This window comes from Ischnura elegans, chromosome 8, assembly GCF_921293095.1.
Source record: "Ischnura elegans chromosome 8, ioIscEleg1.1, whole genome shotgun sequence".
Classification (NCBI taxonomy): domain Eukaryota; kingdom Metazoa; phylum Arthropoda; class Insecta; order Odonata; family Coenagrionidae; genus Ischnura; species Ischnura elegans.
This window is the reverse complement of record NC_060253.1, coordinates 1,861,735-1,877,987: the sequence shown is the minus strand read 5'-3', so window position 1 is coordinate 1,877,987 and position 16,253 is coordinate 1,861,735. Positions and strand designations below refer to the sequence as shown.

General features: G+C 39.1%; 1 protein-coding gene across 1 annotated transcript in view; it reads left to right on the top strand.

Moving 5' to 3' along the window:
• Nucleotides 1-16,253, top strand: part of LOC124163701 (alpha-mannosidase 2) — a 200,727-nt gene that overhangs the window by 38,721 nt on the left and 145,753 nt on the right. The window contains exon 7 of the mRNA XM_046540768.1: nt 3,781-3,921. Within this exon, the coding sequence (XP_046396724.1) occupies nt 3,781-3,921 (141 nt within the window). The remainder of the gene's footprint in view (nt 1-3,780; nt 3,922-16,253) is intronic.

The window sequence follows — 16,253 nt, the reverse complement described above, 5'->3', positions numbered from 1 at the left end:
AAACTACCGATTCGCAAAATTAGAGCTCAATCGGCGATGCGAAGGTCGTGTATTCCCCTTGTTAGTGAAATATTCTCTTTACTTAAAATATGAAAGATATTACTATGAAATTAAATGATTGAGGCTCCGTAATGCATTAAACAAAACTAGTTTAATGATAACCTACAAAAATTTTTATTTATTTTTTAAGAGTCAGAGTTTGTTGGTGATTCCTAATTTCACAGGCAATCATCATTATTCATATCGTGTGGGCTCTGGAGATGGCAGAACTTGTACGAAAAATGTCATGGTGACTAGGGTGCCTTAACAGTTTGGCATTGCCTTGACGCCGCGGCTCACGAGCCAATCAGAGCCCGTCTTTGACAATTGATTACATCATGTCTCCAACTTGCTGAGTCGTCGCAGAAAAATCTGGCCATATCTCTGCGTGGAGGCAGCAAGTCGCCGGCAATTTCGAATTGGTGTTTGTTTATGGGGAGCTTAGGTGTACAAATAAGCAGGAGTGGCTCTAACGGGAGTGACGAATGCTATTAATTCCCATTATTCACTATTATTTTGAAGCTTAAAGCATAGATATTTTGTATCTTTCACAAACATAAAACAAATGTTAACTCTAGATTTGGTTACAATCACTTAAGTGCATAGTTTAGCATAACACATACCCGTCAATGGTATCACTAACTGAATACTGCGTGAGAGCTCCTTACTGGTGACTATGGTAATTTAAATTCCAATTTATGTTTTATAATTGTGCCCTCATGATCTGCTCAGTTGAAGCTTTTTTAGATAACATGGCTGGGACAATCTGTTGGAACAACAGTTATCAAAAATAAATGTTCCTGATATCTTTTCACATTACTCATGGTCACTGAATGTATTTCATTTGATATTTTTCATGTATTCCGAGATAGGAAATAAAACTTAAAGGTTATAATAATGCATAGGCAAGGGCCATTACTACATACATAATTAGCAACTGTATGGTCGCCGTGTTAACTTCCAATGCTATTAATAGTTTAGAAGAATATTTTAAGAAATGAAATTGTGTGAAAATGCTCAAAACAACATGTATTGTGCGTTTGGCTCAAAATCATTAGATGATATTTTCCTGAGCTGATTTTTAGGAGCCGACACCTTTCATTTCTTCTTGCAACGCAGAGCTGTGAAGGGCAAAATTTGTTGGTGGGGCGGGTGCTCTCGTGGCATTGATGCAACTCAGAGCTGTGAAGGCACCCCTAATCGACTGAGGTATTTACTAGTGTAAATAAATACTCAATGGCACCACTTTGCAAGAGGCTGTTGAATTTGAGTAATGGAAACTGGTAGGAGTAGGTGACTTTGCGAGAAATATCTTCGGCCACCGAATCTTGCCGTATTTCAGTGTACATTTTGGCCAATTTTCCCAACTGACGGATTTTCTAGTTAACATTAGAAAACTGGACAATACTGTTATGATCCTCTTAACATACTCCTTGAATTATCCAAATCTTGTACCGCATACTAAATATATCGATTCTGACTATTCCGTTTCGCTGTTTTAACAGATTTCTTTGGAAATCAAAAATATAAGAACTGGTATAAAATCACCAAAACTGGGGGAATTTATATTTTTTATGATTGAAAATCCTCCGTTTCTTTCCTTATATATGTTAATACTCTACCAGAATATGCCTGATAATGACTCTTTGCCTGTTTAACTTCATTAAATACCACAGAAACAAAAGAAAATCTGTAAATACACTTCGGTGGGTTTATTCAACATCTTCGGAAACAACGAGTGCCCAGTTTTGGGTGCCTATTTCAGCAGGTGCTTGATAATAATAGATTTCCCCAGTAGTCCAGTTGTCCATTGCTGGATCTCGTCATGATGGCTAGCTTGTACAGTGAGTCCTCGTTTAACGTCACTTACCGTTCCTGAAAAATGTGACGATAAACAAAATGACGTTAATCGAAGCACAATATCCCATAAGAAACAATGTAAAAAGTGAATATCGGCTCCTAGACCTCACAATTCCTACGCGAAAAAATTTTAGCGTATCATATTTGGGCCATTTCTTACGATGGGAATGCCAAACTATGGCATAAACACGAGTCCCTGTCTTCATTGACGGCAATACCTGCAGCGACGTACATCCCTCTCCATTTTTGTATCTTCCCGCGTTTGTTTTTTCGGCTTCGCTATGGTGGTCACCTGGGCATCATCGCCTGGGCATCATCATCTACCCGGAAAAATTCCTAGAAATCACTTTTCAGGTTTCAGAAAACCGTTACGTCAAGTAAAATTAGCTAAAACTTTACTTGACATTTGCGCACTTAACATTTGCGCACCTACCTAAGAATTCATTTAGCAGAAAATTTGCTATAAACGTAATCGAAATTGACAATAAACACACCGTTTTACACTTCGTTTAGACTGACTGTATTACCGCCCACAAAACGAACAACCTGCAACGCCCGCCGCTTCGCATTTTTTCTCGCGCGAAATTTAAAAGACCTGACCAGACCTGACGTTATCGCGAAGCAAAGGTGCGATAAACGAATGACGGTCTCAAAATTTTCGTGACGTTATCGCGAAATGACAATAAACGGGGTGACGTAGAACGAGGACTCACTGTATTCTAAATTGATGGCATTCCTTTTTCTTTTGCTGCCAATGCCAAAACAACCAGTGTTTTGTTTTGATAATATATATCACTGCACAATTTCGGCAAATAATCAAAGAACACCAATGGTGGCAGAGCCTACTTGGGCGGAGGGACCGACTCGAAGACTAACCCCTTCACGCTGTCTGTCCTCAGTACTCCATGCCATGTCATAGGGTGGTAGGCCCCAAAGGGGGTTCTCAGAACATTCTGCTGTTCTCCCTTGGTTTGTATTTTTTACGTCAAGAATGTGCTCTCTCCTTATCTGTGGCTTCCTTTGGCCTCATGGAGGATGATTGCTCATAATCACTGTTTTTGAAGAGACAGAAAGGCCCTCTGTCAGCAAAATGAGTTGATCCTAATCGACTCGAATGGTGCGTTGAGGATGCCTCGTTGTCTTTTCTCGCACCATCTGGCTTTCACTCTCGTGGTGATCCCTTCATCTCCACAGCTTTCCATCTCCTTTCTTCTTTTAAGTGTTGTGGGTGGTTCTATAGACCTTGAGGCCCTTCTCCCTCTTCTTCTTGCGTGAATTCTTTTGTGAGAGGCAAAGACTGTAGTGGACGCATTGGTCTCTCCAAAGATGCCAATGGCCTGTCCATGTGATGAGTGAGGGGAATAATCAACACGAATGTTAACGAGTCTAAAATGAAACACAACATATCGACTTGGAGCAACCATGATGCCATTCATTACTACATATGTGGTATATGTGCTCTTTAACTTAGATGGTCAGACAGGTGGGTATGGGATTTCTACACTTCTTGGTCAATGATTTCTTCATTGTCGCATATTGCACCTTGTTGTAACTCCCCCTCTTGGTAAAAATTGTTGCTTAGAATGATTTTGTTATATGAACACATTGTTCCTACATGTGTGGGATTTTCGTGGCATTTTCTAGAAGGAATTGTGGGTATTTTTTCAAAACTAATTCAAGAAAATAATTTTGGTTACAACTTTGGATGGCTGTAAGTACCTGTGAATGAAAATATTGATTGTCGTTTGTTTGCTGTGGAAATGCTACACATAATTTTAGTTGTTAAATTTCATAATGTCGGCTTATAGCACTCTTTTGTATTAATTGTAAGATCATGTCAGTATTTTTAATCCTTATCGTTATTTTTATTCATGCTCACAGTGCTGTAAACAAAGGAATTCTGGAAATTGTGACTGGAGGTTGGGTTATGACGGATGAAGCAACGGCCCATTATTACTCAATGCTTACGCAACTGACTGAGGGTCACTTATGGTTGGAGCGCAACTTGCACATCAAACCTAAGTAAGTACACAATTAAAGCAATCACCAGAAGGGAGAATATGTATGTAAACCAGTGCTGTATTTACTAAATTTTTCCTCTCATTGAGATGAATACCTATCTTGTTTTGATCGAAGTCTTAAGCCTGAATGCTAAATTTACCTAGTGTATACCTTTTGCAATGGTTTTGTTTCTGCTGATCTTCTTAGAAAGATAGAAATTAGCCTATTTTTATTGTTATTCACAACTCATATGAGTTTGTGTCGGCAGAAGAGACTTGATTTGTAAAAATATGTCAGTATAGTAGACTTGTGATTATCGGGCTGTGGGTTATATTACAGTTGTAGACTATCCATACTTGAGTTTCGCACTCCTTTGATGTTTTCCACAATCTTCCCTTCATAAAAATGAATTATTTTATTTACTTGCTGACCAGGAACGTTTCAATTTAGCTTAGATGTTTGCTCTAACATTGCAGAAGACGATGAGCGGTCGGAATAAACTCTGGATTAAGTTTAGAAGATTCTTCACTGGTTAACCGGTCGTAAATTAAGAAAAGTGTTATCTAAAATCTTATAATGTATTTTTTAAAGATGTGAGAATAGTATCCGGAAATACTCGAATAGCTCGAAAACTAGAAAGTATTCGATATTCGAGATCTCGAATAATTATGCTTAAGGTACCATCTCGAATACCTCGAATACTTTGAATTTCGTGCCATACACTGTCACACGCAAGTCGTTGCTAGTTGACTCGGAAAAATGTAGAGAACTCTAGTCGTTCAGTGCATGCAGCGCCATTTTAGGCGAATTGATGAACTACATCAAATTCGCGGATTAGAGTGGTGAAAAGAGTTCGACGTGGGGAACCAAAAATGATTGGGTGAAAAAATCCGAAAATCCCCAGTTTCCTTCACCAGGAGAACCTCAGTGCCGTGGGATAGTAACTATGTAGCACAATTCCCAAAATCCGTTACCCCCTCCATCCATCAGCCCTCAGCCCCTCCTCTGACCCTTTCCTCCTCTCGGAAATCAAACAAAAGGCCCCAGCTCGCGCAGGGTTCATATTACGAAGTCCATGAATCAAAAGCTTCAAAAGAAAATATCAAGTTACAGGAGAATAACAGAATCGTGTTTCACCCTTCCCTTTTTCTCCCCCACTGACCTTTTTCAGCCCACCTGCTTCAAAGTTCCCTGTTTCTTGAGGTCAACTGCTGCATGAGTCATCTATTAGCCCAAAAGGTGTCTAACCATGATTTTCGGCAACTGATGTTACACCTTAATTGGATTGAAATATTAGTAATGTTAGTGTAATTGAAAAAAGAACAAGACCAAACACGACGTATTTCTGGCTTTATTTAAGCATTTTATGCAAGGAAATAAATGTCAAAATACGACAGAGACGTAGCATTCTGGCGAAACTCGATATCCTCGCAGCTGAGCTTTTCGGAAGTAGATGTGGTATTTTTTTCCAAAAACATATATCAAGTTACAATTTATGATCTATGCTTTAAATCTCTATTGTCACAGTCACAGACGAAGAGATATTTTCTCAGGATATTTGGTTTCTCCCTGCTATCAATTCAAATTCTGGCAAAACTCGATATCCTCGCAGCTAAGCTTATGGAAATTGATGCAGTATTTTTTTCCGAAAACTTATACCATGGAACTTGTTTAGTACATTTTTGAAGGGACCGCAAAAAATGAACGTACTAACCAGGAAAACGTGCTAACGAGGGAAGTAAATAATGGCAGTCGGGGTAATTGCAATCTGTGGAAAAGTCGTCACAATTACGACTACTAACGGTAGTTCTCGTAGGATCGCCTTCCTGAACTCTTTTCACCTTTAAAATCAATATAATGAGCACTACATTGTGAAACTACAAACTACCATGTGAATAAAAATCACAATGTTTCATAGATTTCCCGAAGACAATTACATGAAAACGGCGTCTATCTCCCGTGATTTATCCTATATATACAGTCGGATCCGGATTTCCGGAAAAAATCTTGAGCGGAACAAATTTTTACGACCATAAATGCGGAAAAACGCAAAATGCAGAAACACTAAATACGGATAATTTTTACATTGTCCTAATAGGGAATGAATCGGATCCGAAGAAAATGGGCGCTACATTGAAAAACAATACCATGTGAATAAAAATCACAATGTGTCATAGATTTCCCGAAGACAATTACATGAAAACGGCATCTTCCTCCCGTGATTTATCCTATATGTATTTATAGAAAGAAGACAAGTAAAGCTAAGTCATTTCTTTTTTGTCACAGCATACTCGGAAAATATAACAACAACCCTGAGTATGTCAACTGGTTGTTTTTAAACATCATAAAAATTGGACAAAATTATATTAACCTTAAATTACGGCCACAGCCGTACACATTCGCGCTTCTGGAATAAAGCCATATCGATTGTTATAGCGATCGATATATCGATTAATAACACGCAAGATTATAAGATTACGACGTAATTACGAGAAGATTTTATATTATACAGATGAAATTTACTTTAAAAATTTGTATAATGTCGTCTGCTTTCGTGCCGAGATCAAGTACTTTTAAGCTAAGCTTTGCGTGGAGATCCAGAGCATCGTCTGCTCCCGCAGCAGTAGTCAAATACGCACGTACTCCGTAGCATTGACGTCGAGTTTATTGAGTACGTGCAGTACTGCTTAAGATAAAGTGGGAATTGGATAAGACTCATTTCTTCATCTTAATAGCTCGTGCAATAGCAACAATTGCCCACTCGTGAAATTTGTGCGCAGTGGGCACTCCAGAGGCAACAGAAGGTGAGGAGCTCGGGGTGGGGAAAATTGGGGCTTCTCATTGGCTGCAGTTTTGCATAGTCAGACATTCCTGATAAATGGCCGCATTTTATTATTCATCACGTCATAAGAATTGAGAAATGCATTTGGATAAATCACGGTTGTAGAAAGAGATGTGGAATGAATGCAAGAATGTTAATGGCTGGTAATAATAAATTAAATCTGAATTCAGAGGTTTACGACCCTTAAGAAGATACTAGAGAAAGAATTGCGGGTTGCGTCTCGGCAAGCAATTGAGCGTGCTAACCAGGAAAGAGCAATTTTTTTCAAATGTACTAACCAAATACTTTTACCTGTATTTTGTTCGGATGGTACCGGGACCGAGAGAAATCGCCATACTAAGGAGGAAAACGTACTAAGGAGGAACGTACTAACCAAGTTCCACTGTATTAAGTTACAATTAGAGATGGGTCGAATAGCAGATTTTTCGAATTCGAATATCGAATTCGAATATTAAATCATTGCTCGAATATTCGAATACCTCGAATTTCGAATACCTCGAATTTCGAATACCTCGAATACTAAATGATGAATGCTGGTATGTTTGACTCGGTTGCCTATGCAGCAGGCAACACAAGATTTTGGGGAGTAATTTTGATTTCCTTTAAATGATTCGAACAGGAATTTAGCTGATTAATGAATATTTTAATTTTATGGAAACAATTGGGCATATAATTAATTCAACTAACATCGCTTTACCCTCACTCCTGCTGCCAAGTGCTAGCTGACAATCTAAGGCAATTTGCAAAATACAAGCTCTTTTCCTCCGGATTTTCTTCAATTATTTTGTTAGTTATTATTATTAGTCCACCTTTGGGAGTTCTCACGAGATAAGAAGATGAATTGGAATTGCTATCAGGGAGAAACCAAATATCCTGAGAAAATATCCCTTCCTCTTGGACTGTAACAATAAAGATTTATAGCACCACTCATAAATTGTAACTTTATATATGTTTTCGGAAAAAAATACGGCATCAACTCCCGAGAAGCTCTGCTGCTCATATCGAGTTTCGCCAGAATGCTAAGTCTCCGTCGTATTTTGATATTTATTTCTTTGCGTAAAATGCTTAAATAAACTCATAAATACGTCGTGTTTGGTCTTATTCTTTTTGAAATTACGCGCACATTACTAATATTTCAATTCAATAAAGGTGTAACATCAATTGACGAAAGTCATTCTTAGACACCTTTTGTGCTAATCGATGACTCATGCAGCGGTTGACCTCCACAGAAATGGGGAACTTCGAAGTTGGTAGGAAAAAAAAGGTCAGTGGGGGAGAAAAGGGTGGGGCCCGAAAGACGTTTCTATTGTTCTCGTGTAACTTGGTATTTTTTCGAAGCTAAGGTCTTCGTAATATGATCCCTGCGCGAGCTGTGACCTTTTTTTTATTTCGAAGAAGACGAAAGCCTCAGAGGGGGGGCTAGTGCTGAATGGAGAGGGATACCGGATCTAGGGAAATGCGCTAATGCAAGTATCCCACGTTACTCACACAGCTGTTGACCTCCAGAAATGGGGAACTTCGAAGCAGGTAGCCAGAAAAAGGTCAGTGGGTGAGAAAAGGGGGGAGGGCGTGAAACACGTTTTTATTGTTCTCGTAACTCGATATTTGTTTCGAAGCAGGGGTCTTCGTAATGCGATCCCTGCGCGATCTGGGACCTTTTGTTTGATTTCGGAGAAGAGGAAAGCGTCAGAGTGGGTGAGGCAAGTGCTGAATGGAGGGGGATAGCGGATCGTGGGAAATCCCCTAAGGTTGCTATCCCACGGCACTGAGGTTCTCCTGGTGGGGGGAATCGGGGATTTTCGGATTCTTTCACCCGACCATTTTCCGTTCCCCTCGTCGAACTCTTTTCACCGCTAAAATCCACGAATTTGATGTAATTCGTCAACTTGCGTAAAACGGCGCTGCGAGAACTAAACGACTAGAGTTCTCTTCATTTTTCCGAGTCAACTACCAACGACGTGCGTGCGACAGTGTATGACGCGAAATTCAAAGTATTCGAGGTATTCGAGGCGGTACTTTTCGCATAACTATTCGAAACCTCGAATATCGAATACTTTCTAATATTCGAGGTATTCGAGTATTCGCGGATACTATTCGCACATCTCTAGTTACAATTTATGAACTATGCTATAAATCTCTATTGTCACAGTTGCAGACGAAGGGATATTTTCTCGGGATATTTGAAATGTCTCCCTTGTAGCAATTCGAATTCATTTGCTTATCTCGTGAGAACTTCCAAAGATGGACTGAAAATAATTGAAGAAAATCTGGTGGAGAAGCGCATGTATTTTGCAAAATACCTCGGATTATCCGCTAGCACTTGACAGTAGGAGTGAGGGTAAAGTGAGCTACCTGTTGAAAATAAGAAGTTGGATTAATCCGAGAATCAGATGGGCTTGCTGCTGAAATGGCATTTGGTAGATAAGAACGTATACATCGAACAGAAATCCATCATAGCAGTGTAAATGCCAATACGGTGTGACGTTACGTCGTAAAATCTGGTTGATTTTTCACGTAAGTCCAGACAAGGGAAATACTCCAACCGTCGGTCACAAGCTGGATCAGGGAAAGACTCCACAAACAAGAAAAACAGCTCACAAGAAAAAGGTAGCAAAAAACAATTTACGAGTTATTATCGTTCGATATCTATTCAAAAGTAGAGTATTCAAAATCACAAGTATTACAGAAAACAATGATAGTAATTCATGATTCCAAAGGAAACATTACCAGCTAAATACCAGCAGAAAATTGCTCTAAATATGCCATGCCTCACAAGACATGTGACTCCCAGCAGGCCCACGAGCAGAAGAGGCCTTGCCTATGCAGGACAAGACAGGATGTGAGGGGAGGGATTCTTCCAGGGAGTGGAGGGGTAGCCAGGCGAATTCAACTACGGCGCCACTCTGCATAGAACGGCCGCTCCACAAAATCAGCATTCCTTGGTTTTGAGACAACAGCACAGCACCCAGAATTTTCCCCTCAACTTCTGGGTTGGAGACATCAGAGGGATAGTTCATTGGAACACATGGAGGGGAGGGAGATACTGGGGTGAGGTGTTGGAGGGAGAGAGAGTTGTGATAGGACAATGGTAAAACTTCTCACTCCAAGTGCAATACTAAGGCCTTAGCACCGATTTCCCCTTGCTTGCCAAGGAGTAAGTATTCCTCCGCAGTAGTCCTATATAAGTCTTGGATTGCAGGTAGGCTGGGTTCGGTGCTGGCTTTCGGATGCTGCTTTCCGGAGGCAGCATTTTCCGGAGACAGGATTTTGCGAGACAGGGTTTTGCTACAGGCGTTTTGCGCGAAAAATCCTTTGCGCGAAAAAACCTTAGCGCGAAAAGTTCTTGGCGGGAGAAGTTCTGCGGATAAGTTCGGAGGAAGTTCGAGGAAGTTCGAAGTTTTTCTGGGGGGGGAGGGGTACCAGAAATTTTTGGGGGGGGGGAATACTAAAAACTGCCACATCCTCTGTGGGAAAATGACCACAAAAATTGCTTGAACTTGTCGACAAAGACACGTCCACCAAGAACTGATTAATGCCAGGAAAACTTATCGAGGCATCACAGGTTCACTGGTTTTCACTGGATGAACCCCCACTGTTTAACCCCCCATGAATTTTACAAAAATCCATTATTCAGTGGTTAGAATTGAAATTAATATAAAAAAAGTTTATTGATTGAGACAATAGCTTTCAAGAAATATCACTCAAAAATAGTTTTAACAAGAACATACATTTTATCACTCTGTAAATGATAACTTCAAGAGTGATGTTTGGAATTCAACAGAATTCTTGAGTAACATGACATAATTACAAGAGTGAGACAAGAAATAATACTGAATGATATAGAGTAAATTATTTAGTATTACATAGCAAGAAAATAAAATTAATAATCAATATGTCATAATGTGATGCTTGTTTCGGTGTACAGTGAATCAAAATTACAAATAATTATCATCAGCGACTAGAAGGAACTGGGAAGATTATTTTTGGTATAACACCAGGATATCTTTACCAAACTCAAATGTTCCTTCTCTTATCAGAGATATTTTGTGGTTTTTAAAACCAAGTAAAGCAATACAATAACAACCACTTAGTAAATGGGCAAGATTGGGTTGGTGAAGCAGTTGGGTTCATGAGAACCCTGGGTTGTCCCATTAGTTGGGTTCAACCACCTTATCAAAAAACAACGATTCACAAAAATGGGTTTTAACTTCTACCCAAATGGATATAGCAACCCAAGAGAAAGTTAGGGTTGACCAATAAAATATGTATCCCAATTTATGTAAACATTAAGTACAAGGTTATTCAAATATACGGTTATTCACTAAATAATTATTAGTTATCAAAATAGCAGCAAAAATATTCAGCATAATATGTGTCTCACTTAATTGATATACTTTGGCATTATTAATTCTCCATTTAAACCCTCCATGTTTGTAAATATTATCAGTCCATAATTAATTATCAATAAAGAATCCTCCAAAATTCAACAAGATTTACATAAATGACAATAGATTGCACTAATTTCCTCGATTTTCCAATAATTAACAATTTACAAGGCATATGGTATTCATGTCAGATATTGATCAAGTACTGACTTAAGGTAATCAAGATGTGTATATATATCTCTCAGTATTAATTAAACAAGTCAAAAAAGAATCATAGGCGATGCTAACAAAATGAGAACTGCATATTGCATCAACAAAAGAATCACTCTAAATTTCACTCTTCAATTAACAATAGAAATAGCTTGAAGAGCTACGTGCTGTTTGCGACAATATGAAAGTTCATACTTGTCGGGCGATGAAGGTCGCAACTCAACGCCATAAGCCACACTAAAACACAGTAGGCAGTCTTAAGATCAGCTGATCAATTCACTCACTCAGCCATCAATAGAATATCGAACACAGCAAAATCACGACACTTATCACTGTCAAGAATCACTAATTGTGAGAATGTCCATAAAGTCTTGGTGGAGGAAAGGTGACACAAAACAATTGAATCTTAATAACTGGGGCCACCTCCACAGCTTATCTGGAAACGAGCCATCTCGGGGATTTTCCCCCAAGTTATTCTCCCGTCCTCTCCCTCCAAGCACCCATAATTCCTCCACCTTACCCCATCTCACAACCACAGTAGACCAACACTAAATAACATGAGTGAATTAAGCAGATGAGAAAAAGCAAGTACAATACAATATTTCAGAACAATTTCAATTACAAGCATAGAAATAGACTTATTATTCATTATTCAAAACAATATTATGAGGAATCAAGAGAAATTCAACACCGAAATCAAGCATCAAATAGTATTTGAGAAAGCAAACATTAGGATTCATTGAAAAAAAAATAAATAAAAAAAATCAATGATATTTCTCTCCTTTTAATTACTGGAATTAGCAATGCCACCATGATAAGCCTTTAAATGAGAAACATGACAGATTTTCTCTTTCCCAGGAGAAACTTCCAGAATAACTGTTACAGGAGAGAGGTACTTTTTAAGCACAAAAGATCCGTTCCACAGAGGTTCCATTTTTGCCATTTTCTGTTCACCTTTAGAACTGACAGGATGGTTTTTGCAGAGAACAAGATCTCCCACACAGAAAGTGATTTGGGAGTGAGATTTATCATAGGATTCTTTATGCCTATTTCTGGCCTTTTTTAAATTAGCAATAACATGATTCAGGCAGGCTTGCCTGTCATTTACTTTGAGATCATTCTCGAATAAAGATTTTGGAATGTCCCACTGATTAATTAAAGGATGCTTAAGTTCTCTGCCGAAAATTATTTTGGCAGGAGAATATCCACTGCTCTCATGTGAGGCAGTGTTCAGGGCAAAATTTAAGTCAGCCAGCATAGTGTCCCACATATGGTGAGCATTATTGCACAAAATAGCAAGTGCAGATTTTAGATTTCTATGCAATCTCTCTACCTGATTAGAACAGGGATAGTATGGAGAAACAAAAATTTGCTTAACCCCCAGTTGGAAACACATCTCCTTAACGGCATGAGATTTAAAAACTTGTGCATTATCAGACACCAAATATTTAGGAAAACCGAATTTCGGGAATACTCTTTGAGTGAGTATTGAAACAACCGAACCAGCCGTAGCCTTACGAACTGGCTCAAGAAAACAGAATTTAGAAAAACCATCAATAAGAGAAAGTATATATTGGTGTCCACCTTTAGTCAAAGGTAAAGGTCCCACAAAGTCAATATAAAGTCTTTCCCAAACTTCAGAAGGATTGTGCGACGATAGCATGCCAGGAGGTGGAGCATTTCTGGGTTTACAAGTTTGACACAGATGGCATTTTCTGACCATGTCATAAACCTCTCTTTTCATGTCCTTCCACCAAAAGTGTCTGCTAATCTTATCATAAGTTTTAGCCATGCCCAAGTGAGCAGACAGACTAGAGCAGTGAAAATATTGAAAAATCATAGGCCTCAAGACCGTAGGCAAAACAGCTCTTCCTCGCTTAATTTTAGAATTCCCATAACATAATAGCTGTCCCTTCAGAAAATAGTTTTTGTCGTTCAAGGAATTATTATTAATCTGATTGAAAATATCCTTTAGAACGAGATCGGTTTCTTGGTGTTTTCGAATGTCGACAAATGACAAAGGCAATTTATGTAACACACAAGAATAAGGAACAGCTGACTCCTTATGAGTGTTTGATTCCACATCTAAATGACTATTTGTAGATGAGGATGGCTCAATGCGAGAAAGACAATCTGCGACAGAATTAGATGATCCTCGAACATGATGCACAGTGAATTTATAAGAGGATAATTTAAGCACCATCCTGCCTAATTTGCCCAACTGCTTAGGATGAGAGAAAAGCCATGTCAAGGCACCATTATCAGTGTACAAGTGAAATGGTTTTACTTGAAAGTAAACACTGAATTTTTGAATTCCAAAATGAATTGCGTGACACTCCAATTCATAAGAAGAAAATTTACGTTCATGTTCCAAGAGTGCCTTACTAGCGAAAGCCACAGGGACAAAATCACCATTTACTTTGTGATTCAGAACGGCACCAACCGCCAAATTACTGGCATCGACAAATAAATGAAATTCCTCGTCAAATCGAGGGAAAGATAATACTGGTGGATTGGTGAGAGCTTTCTTCAACTGGCAGAAAGCCTCATTTTCAACGGCTGTCCATTGAAAAGGAACATTTTTACGTTTCAAGCGATTCAGTGGCATAGAAATTTCAGAATACCTTGGAATAAACTTGCAGTAAAACCCACAAAGTCCAATGAATCTGGCCACTTCCTTCACGTTTCTGGGAACTGGGAATTGTTCAATTGGTCTCACTCTCTCAGGATCAACTTGCAAGGTTCCATTTGTGATGAGATGGCCCAGAAAAGTGAGTGATTCCACACCAAGCTTAACCTTGTCCTCGCACACCGTCAAACCGGCACTGCGTAGTTTGTTGAGGACAGCATTAACATGAGATACATGGTCTTCAGCAGACTTGGAATAGATACACAAGTCATCAATATATGGATAGACACATGAATATTTCAAATCGCCCAATACTTCATTAATGAGACGAGTGAATATTTGAGGAGAATTTACAAAACCAAATGGCAATCTATTATACTGGTACACTCCGAACGGCGTCACAAAAGCAGTTAATTTCTTAGAATTCTCAGATAATGGTATTTGATGAAAGGCAGAATTGAGATCAAGAACAGTGAAATATTTTGCATCAGCAAGATATTGGAATGCATGTTCAACAGAAGGTGTTGGATAACCGTCTGATTTAACAACTTTGTTTAACTTACGGTAATCGACCACTAGTCTTTCGGATCCATCCTTTTTAGGCACTAGAAAAGCTGGCGAACACCAGTTTGAATTGGAAACCTCAATCACTTTCTTATCAAGTAAAGATTGGATGTGTTTCTTCATTAAATTAGCCTTTGGAGGTGACAACGAATAAGGATGGGATCGAATCGGAGTTGAATCTAGCAGTTCGATTTCGTAAGTCATAACAGATGTGACCCCCAATTCTTGAGAAATCACATCAGGAAACTTTGACAATAAACCCTTCAACTTATCACCCAACGTGATTTCAGTGGACGACAGAACATGTGATTCGGACGAGTTACTAACTGGCGCCGATTTAAACGCTTCGTAATTGTCCGTAAAAGAAAAAAGAGAATTCGGGGCATTTTCAAAACTGACGTTCGTCGGACGAATGATCATCTTTGAATTACAAATGAAATCCACACCCAGTAACACGGGAAACGGGATTTTGGCTAGATAAAACACGTGGTTCCCAGAAAACTTGCCTATTTGAACCTTGAGTGAGACAGAGGAATTAATATGAAAAGGCTGCCCCGACACCGTGATTAAATCGACGTCAACATTTTTACGAATAATTTTTCTCCGGCAACATTTTAGAGAAGCAAAGAAATCTTCATCACACAGTGAAACTGAACACCCAGTGTCAATTAAAGCCTGGCATGGCATAGAATGAAGATTAATAGATAATATTGGCAATAGAGTCGAACACTTGTCACGGACACTCATCAAACTCACGGCAGGCTGAGTAAATCGTCGTCTTTTGCGACACTCGTTCACTTTGTGGCCAGGTTTATGACAGTAAGAACAATTAATAGGAAAAGAAACTTCCCTAGACGCACTGGAAGAGGCAACAGAAGACGTGTTCCTAGAGATACGATGGAAAGTGTTGGAATATTCAGCACAGTCCATTAAATGTTTAGAAGCCTGCGTGATAACAGAGTCCAATTCTACAAATGTGTTGGGCTGATTTGAGAACATAATTGCAGATTTTGTTAAAGGATTTAACCCTTGAATAATGAGTCGCACAATAGAAGACTCGGAATACTGCAAACCCAGCACCTGAGTGGCATTACGCACAGAACACACGAAATCGTGGGGCGTTTCGCGAGGGAACTGAAATCTCTTAACTTTCGTAGTGATCAAGCGATCAAACTCTCTGTCACTAACAATTCTATCCCAAACTTTTTCTGTGATTTGAGACCATGCGAGATTCAAGTTTAACATAGACAACCAAAAATGACGAGAGCTGGCAGGAAGTTTAGATACTACTAGGTACAATAACGTTGACAGAGGAACCAAAGACAAAGAAACGATTTCATTAACTTTTAACATGAAATTAAACCAATTCTCACTGTTTGACACTTCAAATGGCGGAAAATCACTGAGTAATTGTTTGACAATTACTAACCCTTCAGAAACTGGCAATGTCTGAGAAGCAGACATTTCGTGAGAGATGTGAACATCACTACTTTCCTCGTGCGTTGGGCGAGGTGGAACCATTTCTAAAGAAGATTCCCGTTCATTATTAGAAACTTCACTTCCTACGGACACATTAGCCGTACCCCTGGCCTTACGATCCTCGCCCGTGGTTAAATAAGTTTTTTCGTACGGGTTGTCAGTACCTCCAGGCATTTTGAAAAGTGAAGTGACGACAACGAGAAAAAGAGAGAGAAAGAGCGAGAAATAAAACTATCTCTCATTA